This window comes from Mustela erminea, chromosome 2, assembly GCF_009829155.1.
Source record: "Mustela erminea isolate mMusErm1 chromosome 2, mMusErm1.Pri, whole genome shotgun sequence".
NCBI classification, from domain to species: domain Eukaryota; kingdom Metazoa; phylum Chordata; class Mammalia; order Carnivora; family Mustelidae; genus Mustela; species Mustela erminea.
In genome coordinates this window covers 102,230,752-102,248,595 of record NC_045615.1, presented here as the reverse complement: position 1 = coordinate 102,248,595, position 17,844 = coordinate 102,230,752, and the positions used below count along the sequence as shown (strand labels likewise).

At 51.7% G+C, this 17,844-nt stretch overlaps 1 protein-coding gene across 7 annotated transcripts in view; it reads left to right on the top strand.

The window, feature by feature from the left end:
• Positions 1-17,844, top strand: part of EVC (EvC ciliary complex subunit 1) — a 63,747-nt gene that overhangs the window by 24,321 nt on the left and 21,582 nt on the right. For all 7 annotated transcript variants that reach the window (XR_004283353.1, XR_004283354.1, XM_032333802.1 and 4 more), the window contains 6 exons: positions 125-262; positions 3,101-3,259; positions 7,388-7,604; positions 10,216-10,364; positions 11,657-11,755; positions 14,423-14,635. Coding sequence is in view for 5 of the 7 variants with exons in the window: in XM_032333802.1 (XP_032189693.1) it covers positions 125-262; positions 3,101-3,259; positions 7,388-7,604; positions 10,216-10,364; positions 11,657-11,755; positions 14,423-14,635 (975 nt within the window). In the remaining 2 variants the exon portion in view is untranslated. The remainder of the gene's footprint in view (positions 1-124; positions 263-3,100; positions 3,260-7,387; positions 7,605-10,215; positions 10,365-11,656; positions 11,756-14,422; positions 14,636-17,844) is intronic.

The window sequence follows — 17,844 nt, the reverse complement described above, 5'->3', positions numbered from 1 at the left end:
ATTGATGGTTAAGAAATATTTTGTGCTGGAAGATAAAAAGCATTTCTTTTTTGGAATTTAAGATATGTTAGATTTTTTCCCTTTGCTTATTTGCATTTTTTTTTCCTTTTTCTGTTTTCCCCAGGACTTGGAGGAATTAGAAAAAGGACTTCAGGTCAAACTGTCAAACACGGAAATGTTGGGGGCTGGTGATTCTGAGTACATCACTCTGGCAGATGTGGAAAAGAAGGAGCGAGAATATGCTGAACAGCTAATAGATAATGTATGTGATGGATTTTTCTTTTCTTTTTCCTTATAAGAACCTTGATTTCTGGGGCAGTTAAATTAGTGAGATTAAAGAGATGGCACCTAGAAGCATGTTTAAGACTTGAAATCCCTGATGTGTTCTGCCTCAAAGCCAGGGATCTAGTTTAAGAAAGTAAGTGATGGAGAAGGTAAAATGAAGGGGCCAAGATTTAGAGTTTTGTTTTGATTTGTTTTTTAAATGAATCCCCCTTGCTTAAATTTTAGATTGATCTCTTTGTCATTCAAAGTGAAGATTGCTCTAACCCTGTATGTCGTTCCTGCCCTGTGGATCAGAGCAGATGCTAGCTGCTAACTTCTCCAACCCCAGGCATCACTCATAAAAGCCTGCTTTAAATTCCAGAGAGGGTGGCTTCCTTCAAATATCCCTTTTTGCATTTCCATTCCAGTACCCCCTGTTCCTATATTAGGTATAAAAAAAACGGGTTTGTGGGTTTTGTTTGTTTGTTTGTTTTGACACCCAAGCACTGTGCTGCGCGCTGGGGATTCAGAATGGCCTTGGACCTGGCCTTGTCAGAGAGATGCACAGGCTAGCCTAGCACAGGGACCAAAAGGTGAGCAGATGTTGACTTTATAGCTTACAAGTGTTGTGACAGAGGAGAACACCGGAAGGCGGAGGCGCAGTAGAGAGAGGAATCCATTCTATCCTAGAGTTAGGAAAGTCTTCATAGAAGATAAGACCCATCGAGAGGACTTCGGGAAAAATGTGGGTGGATGCTGGCCAATGGATAGGCAATGGAGGCAGCGAGGGTGGACTGAGGAGCAAGCAGAGCCAGGGAAAGCCAGAAGTCTGGCCTGAGGGTTTTCATCTCGCGCCAAGGAGGTGGGAGTCACTGCAGTTTGACAGCAGAGGGCAGCTGGATCCGTTTCTGTCTTAGAAGGACCACTTGAGCAGCTCAGTGGAAGATAGATAGGTGCTCTGGGACTAGGACAATAGGAAAATTTCATGAAGGCAGCTGCAAAAAGAGAAGGGTAAGAAAAGGTGGGAGAGCTGATAGGGTAGTAGATAGTGAGGTTTAGAGGAGAGGAGAGTGTGAAGGATCAGTTCAATGGAAATAAGGATCCCAGAATGAGAAGCAAGTTGGGAGGGGAGCCGGCTTGCCCCCTTGAGTGAGTCCTGGCTTGCCATCTTGAACTGGAGATGCCTGAGGGTGGAGAGTCTCCACTAAGCTTGGGTTAGAGGACACGGAGAGCGAGGATGCTCCTGGCATGAGTGATAGAGGGATGGTACTCAGCCTGGATCCCTGGGTCCACGGGCTCCACAAAGCAGTGGACCCGCCTGTCCGCGTCTGCGTATTTCAAGCAGATGATTCGTGGTATGCCCAGGATTCTCAGACATGTGGTGACATCCAGCAGTGGAGATGCCCGGGCCTACAGTGTGTGGGGAAAGGGTAGGGAGGGGTGCCTGGTGCCCAGTCTGGGATCCTACCAGGTGTTTAAGGAACAGAAGACAAGGAGAATTGAGACAGGAAGGCAGAATATGGACCCTGAGGGACCAGGAGAAAATCCCGTTACAGATGCCAAGGGAATCAAGAGTTTCTAAAAATAGGGTGGGTATCCTGGATCTCTGGGGCTGGAGGAGAAGCAGCCGTGCTGGCTGGACATCCATCTCTGTTTGGAGGTGGGCGGGGTGTCGCAGGTGATAGTCAGGTCCTTTTAGAATAGTCTGGAAAGAGCCTATCCAGTGGGGGGCTGGGAGCGGGAGGGAGGCCAGAGGTGTGATGGCTGGGACACATAGCAGTTTCCTGGGGGCACATGGGGCCTGCCCACCCCAGTGTGGGCTTCCTCTCTGCTGTGCGCTGCTCCCTGGAGGTGGTTGGTCAGGGAGGCTCGGTGCTTGGGTTGCATTCATCTCCGCCTTTCCTTCGGTGCCCCAAGGTCAGGGCAGGCTTCTGGTGCTGCTCAGCCCCGACCCCTCCTATGACCTGTGCAGCAAGAGGTGCCCAGATGAATTCAGAGTCAGAGAGGCTGAGCCATGGTGGAGAAAAACCACCACTCCAGGAGTTCCGTGGCCCTGTACCAACTCTGCCCCTGCCTCCCAGCTCTGTGACCTTTGACCAGTGACCCAACTTTCTGAACCCATTCCAACAGCCAGCCAGTAGACATTTTACCTGGACCCCCAAAATGCATGAGGCCTAGAGCCTGGCACCTACATGCCACCCTGCGTGCCATAAAGGGAGGGGGTTATGACTGCTGGTATCCCGGTTCTTAGAGCTCTGGGAGGCTGCTTGAGCCCCGACATTCTCAGCCACTCGGTGATTAGCACCTCTCCTTCTGATGAGAAGTGGGGAGAGGAAAATGGTTTCAAAGAAGAAGGTTTTCATGGTCAGTGCCGTCTTTTGCTCTTTTGTACTGTTAGGGCAATAAGTGAAATGTAAATGCCCTTCGTACTTTTATTTCCAGAACATGGTTAATCCCTTTTGGAGATATGGAAGCTTCCAGGAGCACACTGGTGAATTTCACACACTCCCCAGGCAGCAATCACGGCCTGTTTAAGAGTCTTTAAGCTGTTTACGCTGGGCGATCTCATTGTGCCTGCCTTCCTTATCAGCAGAGCATCGGTGTTTGCTGAAAAGCCACCCTGAAACTGACTGGCACCTACAATACACCAAGGAGGAACCTCTCTATAGAACTCGATTATTGCCGAGATAAACTTGCTCCCAATTGCAGAAGTGTTTAGAATCTCAGTGTGTGATAAGGAATGAATTGTAATTCTCAAGCATGAACAGTCTGGTTTTATAACTTTCTTAAATAAGTTTTCTACACCCACCTCTTGCTTTTCATTCTCATTTCACAGATGGAAGCTTTCTGGAAACAGATGGAAAACATCCAGCACTTTCTTATGGACCAATTTAAGTGTTCGAGCTCCAAAGCCCGACAGCTCATGATGACTCTCACAGAAAGAATGATTGCAGCCGAAGGGTTATTGCGTGATTCTCAGGATTTGCAGGCTCTGGTATGCTGAAGGGGTAGGGGAGGGAACCTGAAGACACCCACACTGGGGATGTGGAATCCACAAGCTTGATGCACCATAGAGATCAAGTCAAACACATTTAAATTGTAGATGGGGGTGTAGAGCCCAGAGAGCAACAGTGAATCCATCCATCCTCCATTAATCCATCCATTCATCCATCTATCCATCTATCTTTCCCTTCATTCATCCATCCATCTTCCATCATCCATCACTCTACCCATTAATTCATCTATCCATCCAACCATTCATCTATCTGTCCATCATTCTTTCATCTGTCCATCCATCTTTCCGTCCTTCATCCATCCATCCATCTACCTTTCCATCCATCTACCCATCCATCCATTCATCCATCTATCTTTCCATCCATTCATCCATCCATCTGTCCACCCATGCATCCATCTAGCCATTCATTCATCTATCCATCCATCCATTCACCCATCTGTCCATCCATCTTTCTTTCCATCCATCCATCCACCCATTTTCCCATCCATCCATCTACACATCCACCCTCCCATTCGTTAAGTGGAGATTCCAGCCAGCTTTGTGTTGTGGAAGCAGAGAGCACTAGATCTCAGTCCTGGCTGCACACTGAGATTATCTGGGGAGCTTTAAAAGTATTGATGCTGGGATACCAGATGGGGCCCACCCCCAGAGACTCTGACTTAATGAGTCTGGGGTTTTTAGAGATCTAGGTGACCACAGTGAGTAGTCATAGTTGATGCCCACTTGTGTGGATAAAGCTTTCTTTGCTCTTCCAATGGCTCCATTAATCTCCCGAGGAGATTTCAAAAAATGCCTCTGCCCAGACCTCATGCCCAGAGATCCAATCTGATTGGTCTACAGTGAAGCGCAGGTATTGCTGGTCTTAAGCTCCGCAAACAATTCTGATACATACTTGGAGACGCAATCCAAGTATAGTATATTGTAGAGAGGAATCCACAAACCTGACTTTAAACCTAGGCTTAGCCACTTGAGGCTGTGTGATCTTGAACCACTTAGTTAACCCCGTTGAGTTTCAGTTACTCTGTTTATTAAAGAGTGGTCCCAGGAGTTTTTGCAGGTGGGCCTCGGGAAGGTGCTCAGGGACCCATAACGCCCTGGTCACCGTGGGGTTTCTCAGCTATGGTCTTGGCCTTGCCCTGCTGTCTCACGGGACAAGCCCTGCATTGGTCCACAACCAGCAGAGTGTGGTCCACAGACCAGAGGCCCCAACAACCCCCAAGGGCTTTTTAGAAATGCAGGCACCCTGACTCCCACCCCGGGCCAGTCTCAGGATATGCATTTAAACAAACTCCCCAGGTGAAACAGCTGTTTGAGAACGTGATGTTTTTGCTCCTCACGTACGCATACAATCTCCTTTCCCTCCCCGGCACTGCTAGAAGGTAGGCATGGCAGATGTTTTCTTCCCAATGAGCAGGGATCCAGCTAAGTGACCCACCTAGGATTCCCAGGCTGTTTAATGACATTGCTGAGCCCTGGCAACAAGCTTCCGGATTTGTCATACACACCCCTGTGAATTGGATTTTAACTTGATAAGGCTGCTGATATTATTGCTTATCAAAAGAGAAAGACTATTTTTCCTTCTTTTTTTTTTTTTTGTTTATTATTCGGTCAGCAGGATATTGATGCAGGAAAAAAAAAAAGTCTCCTTAGCTGACTTTGGCCCGAGTATTAGCCAGTAACTTCCAAATAGAAAGAAGGGAAAGAATTTTCCAGGTTATCAATACACCCTTCTCTTAGCCAGCATTTGATGAGTACCTACTAGTGGGCCACGTTCTGTTACAGGAAACAGTATTACAGACTTGAGCTAGAAACCTGAGTTCATACCACAGTCTTGCTGCTTGTTAGCTGGATGAACTTGGGGCAGGTTACTTAACCTCTCTGTGACTCCATTTCATCATCTGTGAAAGTGGAGATTGGAAGAGCACCTGTTCTCAGAACATTAGAGAGTGGATGATATGCAAGGCCTTTGGAACAGAGCCAGGCCCATGGGACGTGGTCGGAGTGTTAGTGATTAGACCCTGTGGGCCGCAGGGCTACCAGCAAAACAGACAACAAATCCTTATGGGATTGCCTGCAAAGGGCTGGAATCTGTGTTTGCACAGAACAAAGGTGCTCTGTATCCCCCCCAAAATACAGCTTGTGGATCTCATGTTATGTGGCTGATCAAGTCCAGAAGGATGTTAAGTTCTTGGGTCAGCGTCTGAGCGTTCTAGTCTGGGAAGTTGGACCTGTATGTTCACATGACATGACTAAATTATCAAAATCAAACTAATAGGGCTCTGGAAAGAACCCGAGGGGTTTTAAGAATCACTCTCCTTGGATGTCTGACAAAAAGCCAAGTCAAGGGCCATGCCAGGGGCTTGTAGATAATTATGACTGGCGCTTGTGTTCCTGATCACTTACTATGTTCTGCCTGTTGTTCTAACTTAATGTTCACTGCAGCTCTGTATGTTGGTGTCCGAGAAGGACACTGTACCCAAGGTCTGCAGCTCTGACAGGTGGAGCCCAGTTCTGGCCCCGGGGGCCCTGAGAGCGAGGAGGGGCTCTTCACCTCCCATCTGATGTCCCTCTGTCCATGCTCACCTCTCTCCACTCCTGTCTTCCTTCGAATATAAACCCGGACTTGTGCTGTCGGTACTGAGCTGGGAGGCCTCATCGTGCTTCCTCAGAGGTGGCTCCTGGAGGGTTCGGGCGCCCTGCTCCCCAGTGTCCCCTGTCTGGGTCCCTCCCGGAGCAGAGCCTTCCCACCAGGTGCCGGGCCACCCAGTGCTTATCCTCTTGCGCCCCCTAGTGGTCATGGGCCTGCTCACTGCTGTCAGGCACGCCTAATCACAGAAGGTTCAAAGACACTGTCCTAAAACAAAACAAAACAAAAAAGACACTGTCCTTGGGCTAGTTATGGGGCCTGCCAGAATAAACCTCAGCATTCTTGCCTCTAATTGGGCCAGTCTTGTCCTTGTCCTGGTCACACACCGTGAGAACACAGACCAGTGAATCTCAGCTCAGTCCAACCTAGAACTATCCCGTGTGATTAGCTCCTTAAAGAAAGAAGCACACGGAGCAGGAAAGTGTGGAGGAGGGGCCCACTGGGGCAGGGCAGGATGGACAGGGAAGGCACCCCACAGCCCACATTCCAGGCTGGCCAGGATGAGTAGGACTAGCAGGCAGAGGAGTGAGAGGAACGGAGAGTGTGCCCCAGGTGGAAGGCCCAGAGCATGCAGGGGCCTGGCAGAGATGAGAGCCGTGTGTGCTGGACACCGTGCAGGGGGCAGAGCACAGGGGATGGGGGGCAGATGAGAGGCTAGGATGGCAGGACGGATATGAGCAGGGCCTGAGCCCGCTGTGCCTGGGCCCGGTGGGAAGAGGCAGGATTGCAGGCGTGGAGGACGAGACAGGGCTGAGGCGGACTTAGGAGTCTGCTGGGTCCATGTCCAGCTGGGAGAGGCATCCTCGCCCTGGGACATGGGCCTCCTGCACACAGCAGCGGCCCCCTGCTTCCACGGTCCTCACGGTCATTCTGCAGGGTGAGCAGCTGCCCTCTGAGCCTTCCAGACCCACAGAGTCCCATCTGCCTCTGGTCAGCATTTCCTGCCCTAGGAAGGGGTCTTTTCCGTGAGTCCTGTCCTGAGTCATGATGCCATGATGGGACGGGGAAGGGGAGTGGGGGGCTGTTCTCAAGTCTGACCTCGAGGGAACCACTCCTCAAGTCAGTGTCACCTTCGAAAATCTCTTCAAACCCTGTGTCCCAGGCTCTCTGAGGCCCCAAAGCCCAGGAACCCTATGACCTTTGTTGTGTTTTTGTCTTTCTCTTCCAGGGCTGTGGAGGCCAAAGGTCCCAGTGACAGGGAGGGATGGCCATAAGAAAGGTCCCTCTCTGGTCACGTACCTGCACTGAACCCCTCCCCAGAAGTGCGGCCTCCTGAGGAGCTCTCACTCTGTACCAAGGGCTTTACGTCTATTACTCCATGTCAGCCTCATGATTCCGTCTGCAGCCAAGAAGCAGACTGGGGAGGCTCACAGGGCATGGGGGTGCCAGGATGGAGCCCTTTGTCCTTGGCGGACTCTTGTTGCAGGGCGGGGCACTGACCCAAGGGTTTCTCTTCCCAGGACACCCTGGAGAGAACCATGTGCCGGGCGCACATGGCAAAGATGATCGAGTCTCTGAAACTCCAAATCCAGGAGGAGACCAAATGCCGACTGGCTGCCCTCTCCCACGGCCTGGAGCTGCTGACCATCGAGGGGAAGCTCTCCGGGAGGCAGAAGGAGGAGCTGCTCACCCAGCAACACAAGGCCTTCTGGGGGGAGGCGGAGCGTTTCAGCAGGGGTGAGTGAGCCCCGGCTGGTTCTAGGGTGCACAGCCCTCCTGTGTCAGGGTTGGGGAGAGGAGCTTGGCCTGGGGGGCAGCTCAGAAGTTTCAGGAGACCTGGGAGACCAGCACAAGCTGTGATCCCCTTCTGGCCCTTGGAGACCTTAATTGCTCTGAGTCTTGCTTGCCTTCCCCATAAGGCTGCCCCTAGGGGCGGGGATTGCCTACTGCAATTAGCCATCAGTGACCAGGCTGACAGAGTCCCCAGAGTTCCTCCCACAGAAGCCCCTGGACCATGCAGAAGGCAAAGGAGGGTGGCAACACCCGGAAAATGCCCAGACATGTGCCACTAAGCCACAGCCAGTGGCTTGACATGAGTCCCAGGGCCTGCTCAGTAGCGCAGGCGAGGATGGGCAGTGGCTGAGCCTGTGGGGCAGGAGAGGGAACCCAATGTGGCTGTTTCCCATGCCCATCCCCCAGCTCCTGGGGTGGACCCTGGGAGGTGGGCAAGTCAGGCCTCAAGATACTGAGGGCATCCGAAGCTTAGTCCAGGTCCCATCATTAGAAAAAAGGAACTTCTGGCTGCAAGGCTGGTATCCCCTCTGCCACCAGCATCAGTTGCCCCAGGCCTCCGGGGAGGAGAGTGCATCACTGTCCTGCAGTCCTGGGTTCAAGGCTGCACATCCTCCCCGGGGCCAGGACTGGCCACACAAATGTGGGGCCTCTCTTGGTCCCCATCAGGACTCTCCAGGGCACGGAGTCCATGCGCTTCACAGTTTCCCCAGCGGACTCTGACGCCCACGCCGGTGTGGACACTGTAGGACCAGGGGTTCTCCAGGGGTCTTGGTCAGCTCGGGCCACAGTATCAGGATAGCACAGATGGGGGGGGCGGGGCTTACACATCAGACCTTTCTTTTCTCCTAGTTCTGAAGGCAGTGAAGTCCAAGAGCAGGGGGCCAGACCAGTCAGGTCCCAGTGAGAAACTGTGTCCTGCTGGCAACTGGCCACCTTCTCTCTGTGTCCTCACATGGCAGAGAAGGCCTTCCTTGGACCTCTTCCTCTTTTTCTAAGGTACCAGGCCTAGTGGACTAGGACCCCAGTCTCACGAACTCATTTACCCTTTATATGCAGTACCATAGGGGTTAGGGTTTTTGTGTTAAAATTTAGGGGGAATGCAATTCAGTCCATGGTGTGAGGTTTTCGTCACAGTCAGTGGCCCGGTCCTCCATCTGCAGTGGCTGGTGTCCCCTCTACCATGCCTGCCTGCTGTCTTTCAGAGATGGAGTCAGAGGGCAGGCACTTAGAGCTGGGACCTCAGGCCCTTCCATGAGGTCTTTGTGTCCCTCAGCCTCACGGCTTCTGTGACCATGTGGAAGCCTGCTGTTGGCTGGAGTCCGGACCGTGTAGAACGAAGCACATCAGGCCTTGGGGGTCATTGCACACAGGGACCTGGGCTCTCCCAGTGGGAAGGGGTCCCAGCAGCACAGGGTGACAGGGACAGGAGGCCAGTACAGCCCCCAGTGATCAGACTCTGTCGAACTTGGACAGGACAGGGGAGGCGAGACAGTCGCGGAGTGGAGGGAGGACCCTGGGCAGAGGGAGGACTCTCGTCTCCCTGGACACCTGGTTGCACTCTTTGGTACCGGAGGCTAAACATTCTTAGACAAAACCCAAGGAAGTGGGCTTGTCTTACAAGTGTGGATCGTACGTGCATGCTCATGTGAGAGTGTGCGTGTGCGTGTGTGTGTGTGTGTGTGTGTGCATGCGCACACATGTATAAAATGCTGAAACAATCATCGCCCAGAACTGCAGACCCATGGGGGCCTGGCCCTCCTTGACTTCTCTTGCTTCTACATTCAACATCTCCCTAAAAACCCAAAGGAGAAGGACCAGGCTCACTTTTTGTCTCCTCTTCCAGAAGCCCTCTCTGGGGTCCTCCTACACGGCCCATCAGCCCTCATCCTTATCCCACCACCCTGTCCCTCATCCGGCAGGACACTGATTCTCCCCTGCCCTTCTCTGAACTTCACCAGGAGCCGACTGAGCCCAGCCCCCAGCCTGTTCTGCCAGCCCAGTGACCTGGGAGGGGGGTGGTGAAGATTTGGTTCAGACCCCGCCTCTCTGGCAACCTTCCCCTTCCGCACCAGGCAGAGGGGCTTGCCCTTGGGCTCCCCCTCCTCCTTGCATCTCCTGCTGATTTAATAGCTTGTCCTCGTGGTTTTTAAATCTCAACTGCAGTCTGAGAGTTCGAGGTCTTCCTGTGATCCCAGGCTCCTCCGTCCTCTCCTTGTGCCTGTCCTTCCCCCCTGTGACCTACACCTTCCACCTTTTTCCCCACAAAAATACCTCTTCTTCATCTCCTGGTCAGGTTGGCCAGTCACCCTGCACAACCACAAAATGTAGCCCCTTGTGGTGTTCTGAGCACTGGGCCCGAGGAGGGAGTGGGGGTCCCTTCAAATAACGTGGGGCTGTGGGCTTTGAATGGTCAGGGGCTCCTAACACTGGCCTTTCGGAAGCACCTCTGCCTGAAAGATAAAGCCATGTTTCTCATCCTGAGCAAAGGCAGGAGACCGTGAAGGTCTTGCCTGGGGAGTAATATGCAATGTCCTGTGGCTGACTTTAATTTCAGATTTTGCCCAGCAAGGCAAAGGCCTGGTTAAGGCGTCAATGGCTCGCCAAGCAGAGGAGATGGCCAAGCTCACACTGGCCCAAGAAGAGGAAGAAAGGAGCTTCCTGGCTGAGGCTCAGCTGACCACGGCTCCGGGAGAGTTCCTCCAGGTGACCCTGCTCCCAACTCACCCTCACATCCATGGGCACAGCCAGCCCAGAGGAAGGGACAACTGTGAACGGGAGGCTCCATGGCAGAACCAGGGAGGTGACCAGACAAGAACATGCCCGTGTCTTGACAAGGACAGGGACAAGGAGGCTTGCTGGACAAGAAACAAGAGGACACCCTCCTTGAGGTCATCAGGCTAGGATGATTGGGGGGGGTGCTTTGCCCCTGTATTTCCCTGCTAATGGGTAGGGTTTGGGGCGCCTGCTTGTCCATACAGCACAGTGGTCAAGCATTCGGGCACTGGCGCCTGGAAATGGGTTGAAATCCTGACTTCGCTGCCAAGGAGCCAAGTGATCTCGGACGTGTTGCTCCCCACCCCCCAGCCCTCAGCTTCCTCATCTTCACAATGGGAGTCCTGACACCTACCTCACAGGTTGTCCTAACAACTTGGGAGACAAAGTGAGGGGCAGCCATGGCCCAACTATTTGGGCCTCTGCATTGGTGTGAGCTGCACCTTGTCTCACCTGTGCTGGGGGTACAGAGGGAGGGTCACTGAATCCAGGCCCCACCCAGAGCTCAGGCATAGGACCTCCCTGGTGCCAGCTTGGTGGCCACAGCAGCTCCCCAGTGAGAAGCCAGGAGAAGAGACCCCATCCCCTCAAGGAGCCTCTTCCCAGGTCACGAGGTAGAATGGGGGGCTGTTTCTGTCCTGGAGAAGATGCAGCTAAGTCAGCCTGTAGGATTATGCTGCTCTGTGTGCTCAGAGACTTCTGGCCATCGCATTGCACAATCCTGAGTGCGGGGGTGTCAGGGAGAGGTGGTCCAGGTCGGCTCTGCCCAGCACCTCAGCACAGGCCAGGCGTGCACTGGTGCTCAGCAGACTCAGGGGACGTCCCTAAGAAGAGTCTGTCCCTCTGATCATATCCGAGGCATGATCTGAGGAGCCCATTCTTTGGGCTCCTCGGAGCAGGGCTTAGCCACGTGGTGAGGGCTGACCACACTGACCTCTCACGGCCTATGTGCTTTGCCCCTGCTAGGTGGTGGGCTCTGCTGGGTGATCTCCCAGGGCCTGGGTGATGGTCCCCAGCAACTCAGTCACAGAATGATGTCTGGGTGGCTTGTGGCCAGGATCAGGTTTGCAATTTGCAGCCACGCAATATCCCCATGCTTCGGTTTCTTTATATATAAATCAGGGATGACATCCTCCAGCTATGAAAGTGGCCCTTTGGGGGAATTTTTCTAGAAAAAAAAATGGGCATTTTCCCACAAGATTCAGCTCCTGTTTTATTCACAGGCTTTTCACACGGTTCTGGAGAGGCAGAGGTTGACCCAGAGTTCCCTGGAGGAAGAGGAGGACGTCAGAACTACTGAGGCCGTGGCTGTGCTCTGCCAGGTACGTGGCCTCACAGTGGGACCTGCAGAGAACCCTCCAGATCTGCGCATGTGTGGCAATCCATCTCCTTGTGGGTCGGACCCCAAAGATACAAGCTCAGGTCCCACCCTGGCCCTCTGGCTGGGCAGCAGACAGGCCACACGACCTCTGTGGGTCCTTCTCCGCCTCACACACCAGGGTCCTATTGGAGACACCTTCCATTTCTGGGGTGTTCAGGATTCTGACTTCCAAATGCACCAAACGTTCTCCCAGGAATGGAAAGGAGGCTGGCTTTTGTGGGAGTCCGCAGGCAGTGCAGTGTTGAGGATGGAGGGCTGAGAGCTGACCCCAGAACAGGGAGCCTGGGTTAGAGGAACAGCAGCACCTCTTTCTCACTGGGCAACCTTATGCAACTCCAGAACAGGGACGGGGACTCCATGCTGGCCTGAGGACTGACTGAGGGAACAGGAGACACCACCCATCCCCTCCAAAGTGACAGGGGCCTCCTCGCAGGGGATGATGACCAAGACACAGAGCCCTTGCCTCGGGCAACCCCAGAGCTGCTGGAAAGCAGAAACGCAGACATCTCAGCACGAAGGAAATTGACAAGTGCGGCAGCGATGGGAAGCGCATGCGGGGTCCACTCCAGACTCAGAGATCCTGGGTCTGCGTCCTGGCTCTTCCCCTTCCTCACTATGTGGCCTCCAGATTTGAGTGGGCCTTAGCAGTTCCCAGTTTCCGTGTCTGTGAAATGGGGACAATGATAGGCCTTCACAGGGGTGATGTGGGCACCGAATGGGCGTGAAGTCCTTAGGCAGCAGCTGGCATCTGGGACATGCCTGATCCCAGTTGGCTCCCGTTACAACATCCCTGTTCATGGGTACAGAGAAGAGGCGTGAGCGATGCCGGGGGTTAAGGCCGGGTCAAAGACAGCTGTCTGCAGGAAGTGATGCCTGAGCCAAGCTTCAGAGTGGGAGACAGGCCTTGTGGATGAGCTGTCAGTGTGCATCCCAGGCCCAGGAAAACATCTGAAGGTGGGAAATACAAACCGTCAGCATCCTGGCAGCTATACTGGTGAAGGGTGTCTGTATCGGTCAGCTCAGCCACTGTAACAAAGCACCCTAGACAGGGGCTTAAACAGCAGACATTTAGTGTCTCACTGTTTTGGAGACCAGAAGTCCAAGGTCAAGTAGTGGGCAGGGTTGGGTTCTGATGAGGACCCTCTTCCTGGGTACTAGATGGCCACCTCCTTGCTGTGTTCTGACCTGGCCTTTCCTATGTACTCATAGAGAGAAAGAGCTCTGGGGTCTTTCTCTTACTAGGACACAGCCCTATTGGCTTAAGACCGCACCCTATGACTTCACTTAACCTCAGCCATTTCCTTGAAGGCCCTATCTCCAGATACTGTCACATTGGAGCTTAGGGCTTCAGTATTTGAATTTGGGGGACATAATTCCATTCATAACAGTAGCCCCCAAAATGTCTTATTCTCCTGGAACCTCAGAATGTGACCTTACTTGGAAGAAGGGTCCTTGAAAATGTAATTAGTTAAGATGAGGCCATCCTGAATTAGGGGAGAATGATGGACATCCCCATAAGAAGACCACATGCTGCTCAGTGTGGACCTTGTGGTACGGCAGGGACATCCTGGCTCTGGAGTCAGGTGCCTGGGCTCCATCCAATCCCAGCTAGGCCATCGGCCAGTTCTGGGCTCAGGACCAGCTTATCTAACTCGTGCCTCGGTTTCTCTATCTTAACTGCATTCTGATGCACAGCTGAGTTTGAAAACTACTGTTATGGAGGGAATAGGGTTGGTCTAGTGAGCTCATACTTGTGGGGCTGGTGCCCTTGATGCCCTGTCCTGTGGCCTCCGAGCCCACCTGAGCCCACCCCCAGTAGGGGATATTTTCCAGCAGGCTGAAGTTCTCTCTCCCAAGCCAGGGTTCGAGCCTAAGATCTTGGTCAACTGAACCCACTTTCCTCCTCTACAAAGTAAGGCCAAAATGCCCACTAGGTGTTGCTACTGGAGGAATGAGCATGGGATGTAGAAGCACTGGGCCAGTCTCAGTGGGTGGCAGCAAATATATCAATTTCAATAAAGGCTTGTGGTGACTCTAAAGTGACCATGGTCTCGTCCCTCTAGCGATGTCCTTGGGATGTTGTGTATTTGGTTTTCCTCGGCCTGGGGCTGGTTGCCAGGCCTGGGAGGGCCTGAGCCATGAAGGTAAAGACTCCCTTTTTTTCTAACATTGGGAGAGGTGGTCAGGTGTGGAGAGGTTACACCTGCTGGAGTCTGTATCTTAGGAGATGCTTGGAAATACCATGCATGCGAAGGTGTGTGGTGCAGGGTTAAGGTGTGCTTGTGATTCTGTGCGTCTGGGTAGATGCTTCTAAAGGAGATAACCAGGTTGTCAGTTGGTTAGGTGTCTGCCTTCTGCTCAGGTCATGATCCTGGAGTCCTGGGATCAAGACCTGCATTGGGCTACACGCTCAGCAGAGAGTCTGCTTTTCCCTCTCCTTCTACCCCCTTCCCCTGCCCTCGTGTGTGTGTGTGTGTGTGTGTGTGTGTGTGTGTGTGTGATTGGAGAGCTGCCTTTGCTGGGTTTCCTCTGTGCTTTGTGGAAAGCCCATGGCCCTGCCCAGAGCAAGAACATGCCTTGTAACTCCATCACGTGCTCTTGGCTTCAGGAGCTGTACCGCAGCACCATGGAAACTTTCCAGAAGTTTGTGGACCTCCTTTTCCTCGAGACACTGCCAGGCGTGACGGGCCTCTCCCGGGCAGAGTGCGAGTACTTGAGGCAGGAGGTCCAGGAGAACGCAGCTCGGCAGCTGGGGCAGTCAGATCGCTTCCGGAAGCAGCAGTGGGAACTCTTCCAAGATCTCCTGGAGCAAGACAAGCAGGTGGGCATTTTGGCCAACTGGGGCTGGGGTCTGTGGTTTTTACACTTAGAAAGAATAATGAGAAATTTCATCAGTGCCTGAGCTGGGCACTTGATCAACACTGAACCCTGCTAACCCTTCACAACCAAGGTGGGAAGAGAATAGAGTAGAGGATGGGAAGTCAGTAGATAATGCCTCTGACTGGTCCATCGAGAAAGGACAGTGATGCCTGTGCTTTCGGAGGGCAGAAGTCAAAAAGAGAAGGTCACTCCTGGGGGAGTGGACTGGTGGGGAGGTGCTCACCTGGAGCTCCTGCTTTCCAGTGAAAGCCTGTTTCCTCATTAAAACTGGGGATCCATGCAGTAGATAGAATAATGGTCCCCAGAGATGACCACATCCTAATACCCAAAACCTGTGATTAGTCACTAACAAGGCAGAAGGGACCTTGTCCAAGTGAGTGTATTAAGGATATTGAAATGGAGAGATGTCCTGGCATACCCAGGGGCCCCTGGGTAATCACAGGGTCCTCCTAAAAAGGAAGGAGGAGGATCAGAGTCAGAGAAGAAGTGATGACTTGAGCAGAGGACAGTGTGATATGGCCCCAAGCCAAGGCAGGCAGGTTCCTCCAGAAGCAGGAACAGGTAGGTGCGGGCTACCCCCACCCTGGGACATCCAGAAGGATCACAGCTCAGTCAGCACCTGATTTTAGCCCAGTAAGACCCATGTCAGACTTCTGACCTCCAGAACTGTAAGATAATGAATTTGCATTGTTTTAAGTCACAGAACTTGTAGTCATGTGTTATGGCAGCAATAGGAAACTAATATACATTGGTTTTTATTTAAAATAAAATTAAGACTTATAAAATAAAGGAGGAATTTCCAAATGAGACCGTACTAAAGCACCTGCATTTCCATCCTTTCCTGCTTCCTGCACACCACAGGCTGTAATAAGAACGTGTTTATTAGCCCAGTACCTAGCAGTGACCAGGTGACACAGTCCTGGCTGATGAGACAGAGTATGGTCCCTGCAAAGAGATTCCCTTCTAATACAAGAGCTGAGTGTTGCTAGGACAAATCCCCTTTTTTGGCATTCCTTGTTCTTCCTGCCCAGAGCATGTGCAAGAGGCCTAGGGCGTGCCAGCCTTCCACTGACTTAGAGTCAGGATGCAGCAGGAGGATGCAGGTGGATGGGCTCAGAATGGTGGAGCAAAGAGTGGATGCCACTGTCCCAGCCCTGGACTGCCCACCCCTTGGGAGCTTGTTATAAGAAAAAACTCCTGCCTCATGACCATGGGGTCCAATTCCTACTGAAGCGCACTGGCCTCCTGAAAGGGAGAGGTTTTCCAAAGCAACAAGCAGGAGCTGTCCAAGGTACCTAATAAGGAGTTGAGGGCATTGTGCCTGCACAGGGCCGCTCACAGCCATGGGGCCCCAGAGGGCCTGGCTTCTTGTTAGACCTCCTGCTAATTCCGTTCAGTCCTCCAACAGCTGCCTCGTGTGTTCCTCTCAATCTGTCTGTCTCCTGCTCTTGGCTCTAAGTTCCTAGAGAATAGCAACTCTGCTTTCCGTTTCTCATTCCCTTATTCAAAGTCCAGGGGCTAGGACACAATGAGGGCTCAGGAAATGTGGCTGCATTACCAACAATGACGCAGCTTTGGAACTTATCACAGGGTCACCTTACTATTCTTCCAAGGGATGGAGTTGAAGCTGAATCCATTGGGTTCACACCAATCCTGGGCCCAGACCACTGAATTTACAGTCTCTGGGGAGGATGGACGACAGGCTGGCCATGTGAGTCTAATGTGCCTCCGATGAAGGCCCCCCAAACAGGAGAGAGGTCCTTTGAGAGGCAGCTGTAGTTTACAGATGGGACCCTAACCTTGTAAGCTGGATATGTGGATTTGAGCCAGCATAGCCCTGTCCATGGGCTGGTTGGTTCGGGCCGGTTACCTGACTTCCCCTGACCCCATTCATCTCTGGGATTTTGCAAAACTTGCTAAATGTCTCAGAATTTCTGCTGCTGAGTTAAAAGTAAGGATAAGGGGGCATCTGGATGCCTCAGTCATTAAGTGTCTGCCTTTGGCTCAGATCATGATCCCAGGGTCCTGGGATCAAGCCCCACATCAGGATTCCCGCTAAGGGGGAAGCCTGCTTCTCCCTCTCCCACTTCCCCTGCTTGTGTTCCCTCTCTCACTGTGTCTCTCTGTGTTGAATAAATAAATAAAATCTTGGGGTGCCTGGGTGGCTCAGTGGGTTAAAGCCTCTGCCTTCAGCTCAGGTCATGATCTCAGGGTCCTGGGATCGATCCCCGCATCGGGTTCTCTGCTCAGTGGGGAGCCTCCTTCCCCCTCTCTCTATGCCTGTCTCTTCTGACTACTTGTGATCTTTGCCAGTCAAATAAATAAATAAAATCTTAAAAATAAACAAATAAATAAACAAGTAAATAAATAAATAAAATCTTTTTAAAAATAAAAATAAAAATTAGTATTAAAATACCTAACAGGGTTGCAAGGTAAGACCTTTCACAAAGCTTTTCTCTCATTTAATGATACTGATATTGAAAAAAAATCCAGAACTTCATTTCTGATAAATTATTAGATCAATAGCCATAATGCATCTGCAGCCCTTGAGTTATCATAAACAAATATTAGACAATGCCTAGTTTCTGGTTTTTACTTCCTATTTATTTACTTAGTGAGTATACATGTGCCTGTGAATTTTCTGTGGCTTGTGCAGGAGGGTTTCAAGAGTTCTGCATGCAAGAAGCAAGCAGTGTGGTTAATGGCTTCATCAACTGATTGAATAAGTATGACCCAGGACCGTTTTCTCAACGTGTATATGTCATAATTAATTTACTGATTGGTTGTTTAATTGCCTTAAATTGCCACAAGATATTTAGAGATGCACGTGCATCCTCACTTACCAGATTTCCTCCTTGATGATAAAAATAAACAATGCGCTTTCTATGATTCAGATGAATATTTAGTCTAAGAAGAAAAGCACCAACAAAACTTCATGGAAAATGAAACACACACCCGGATTGTACAAATCTTTTCCCACATTGTCTTCTACCCAAAGGGCCGTAGCAATTTCGTGTCCTGTTACTCAGGGAACACAAATATTATTAAATATTATGGAATCTGTCCATTACCCATTACCCAGTTGGAACAGGTTGTAGAATGGTGGTTCTCAAAATGTAATCTGTCCTAATGTTGCTTTCTGGGCTTTTC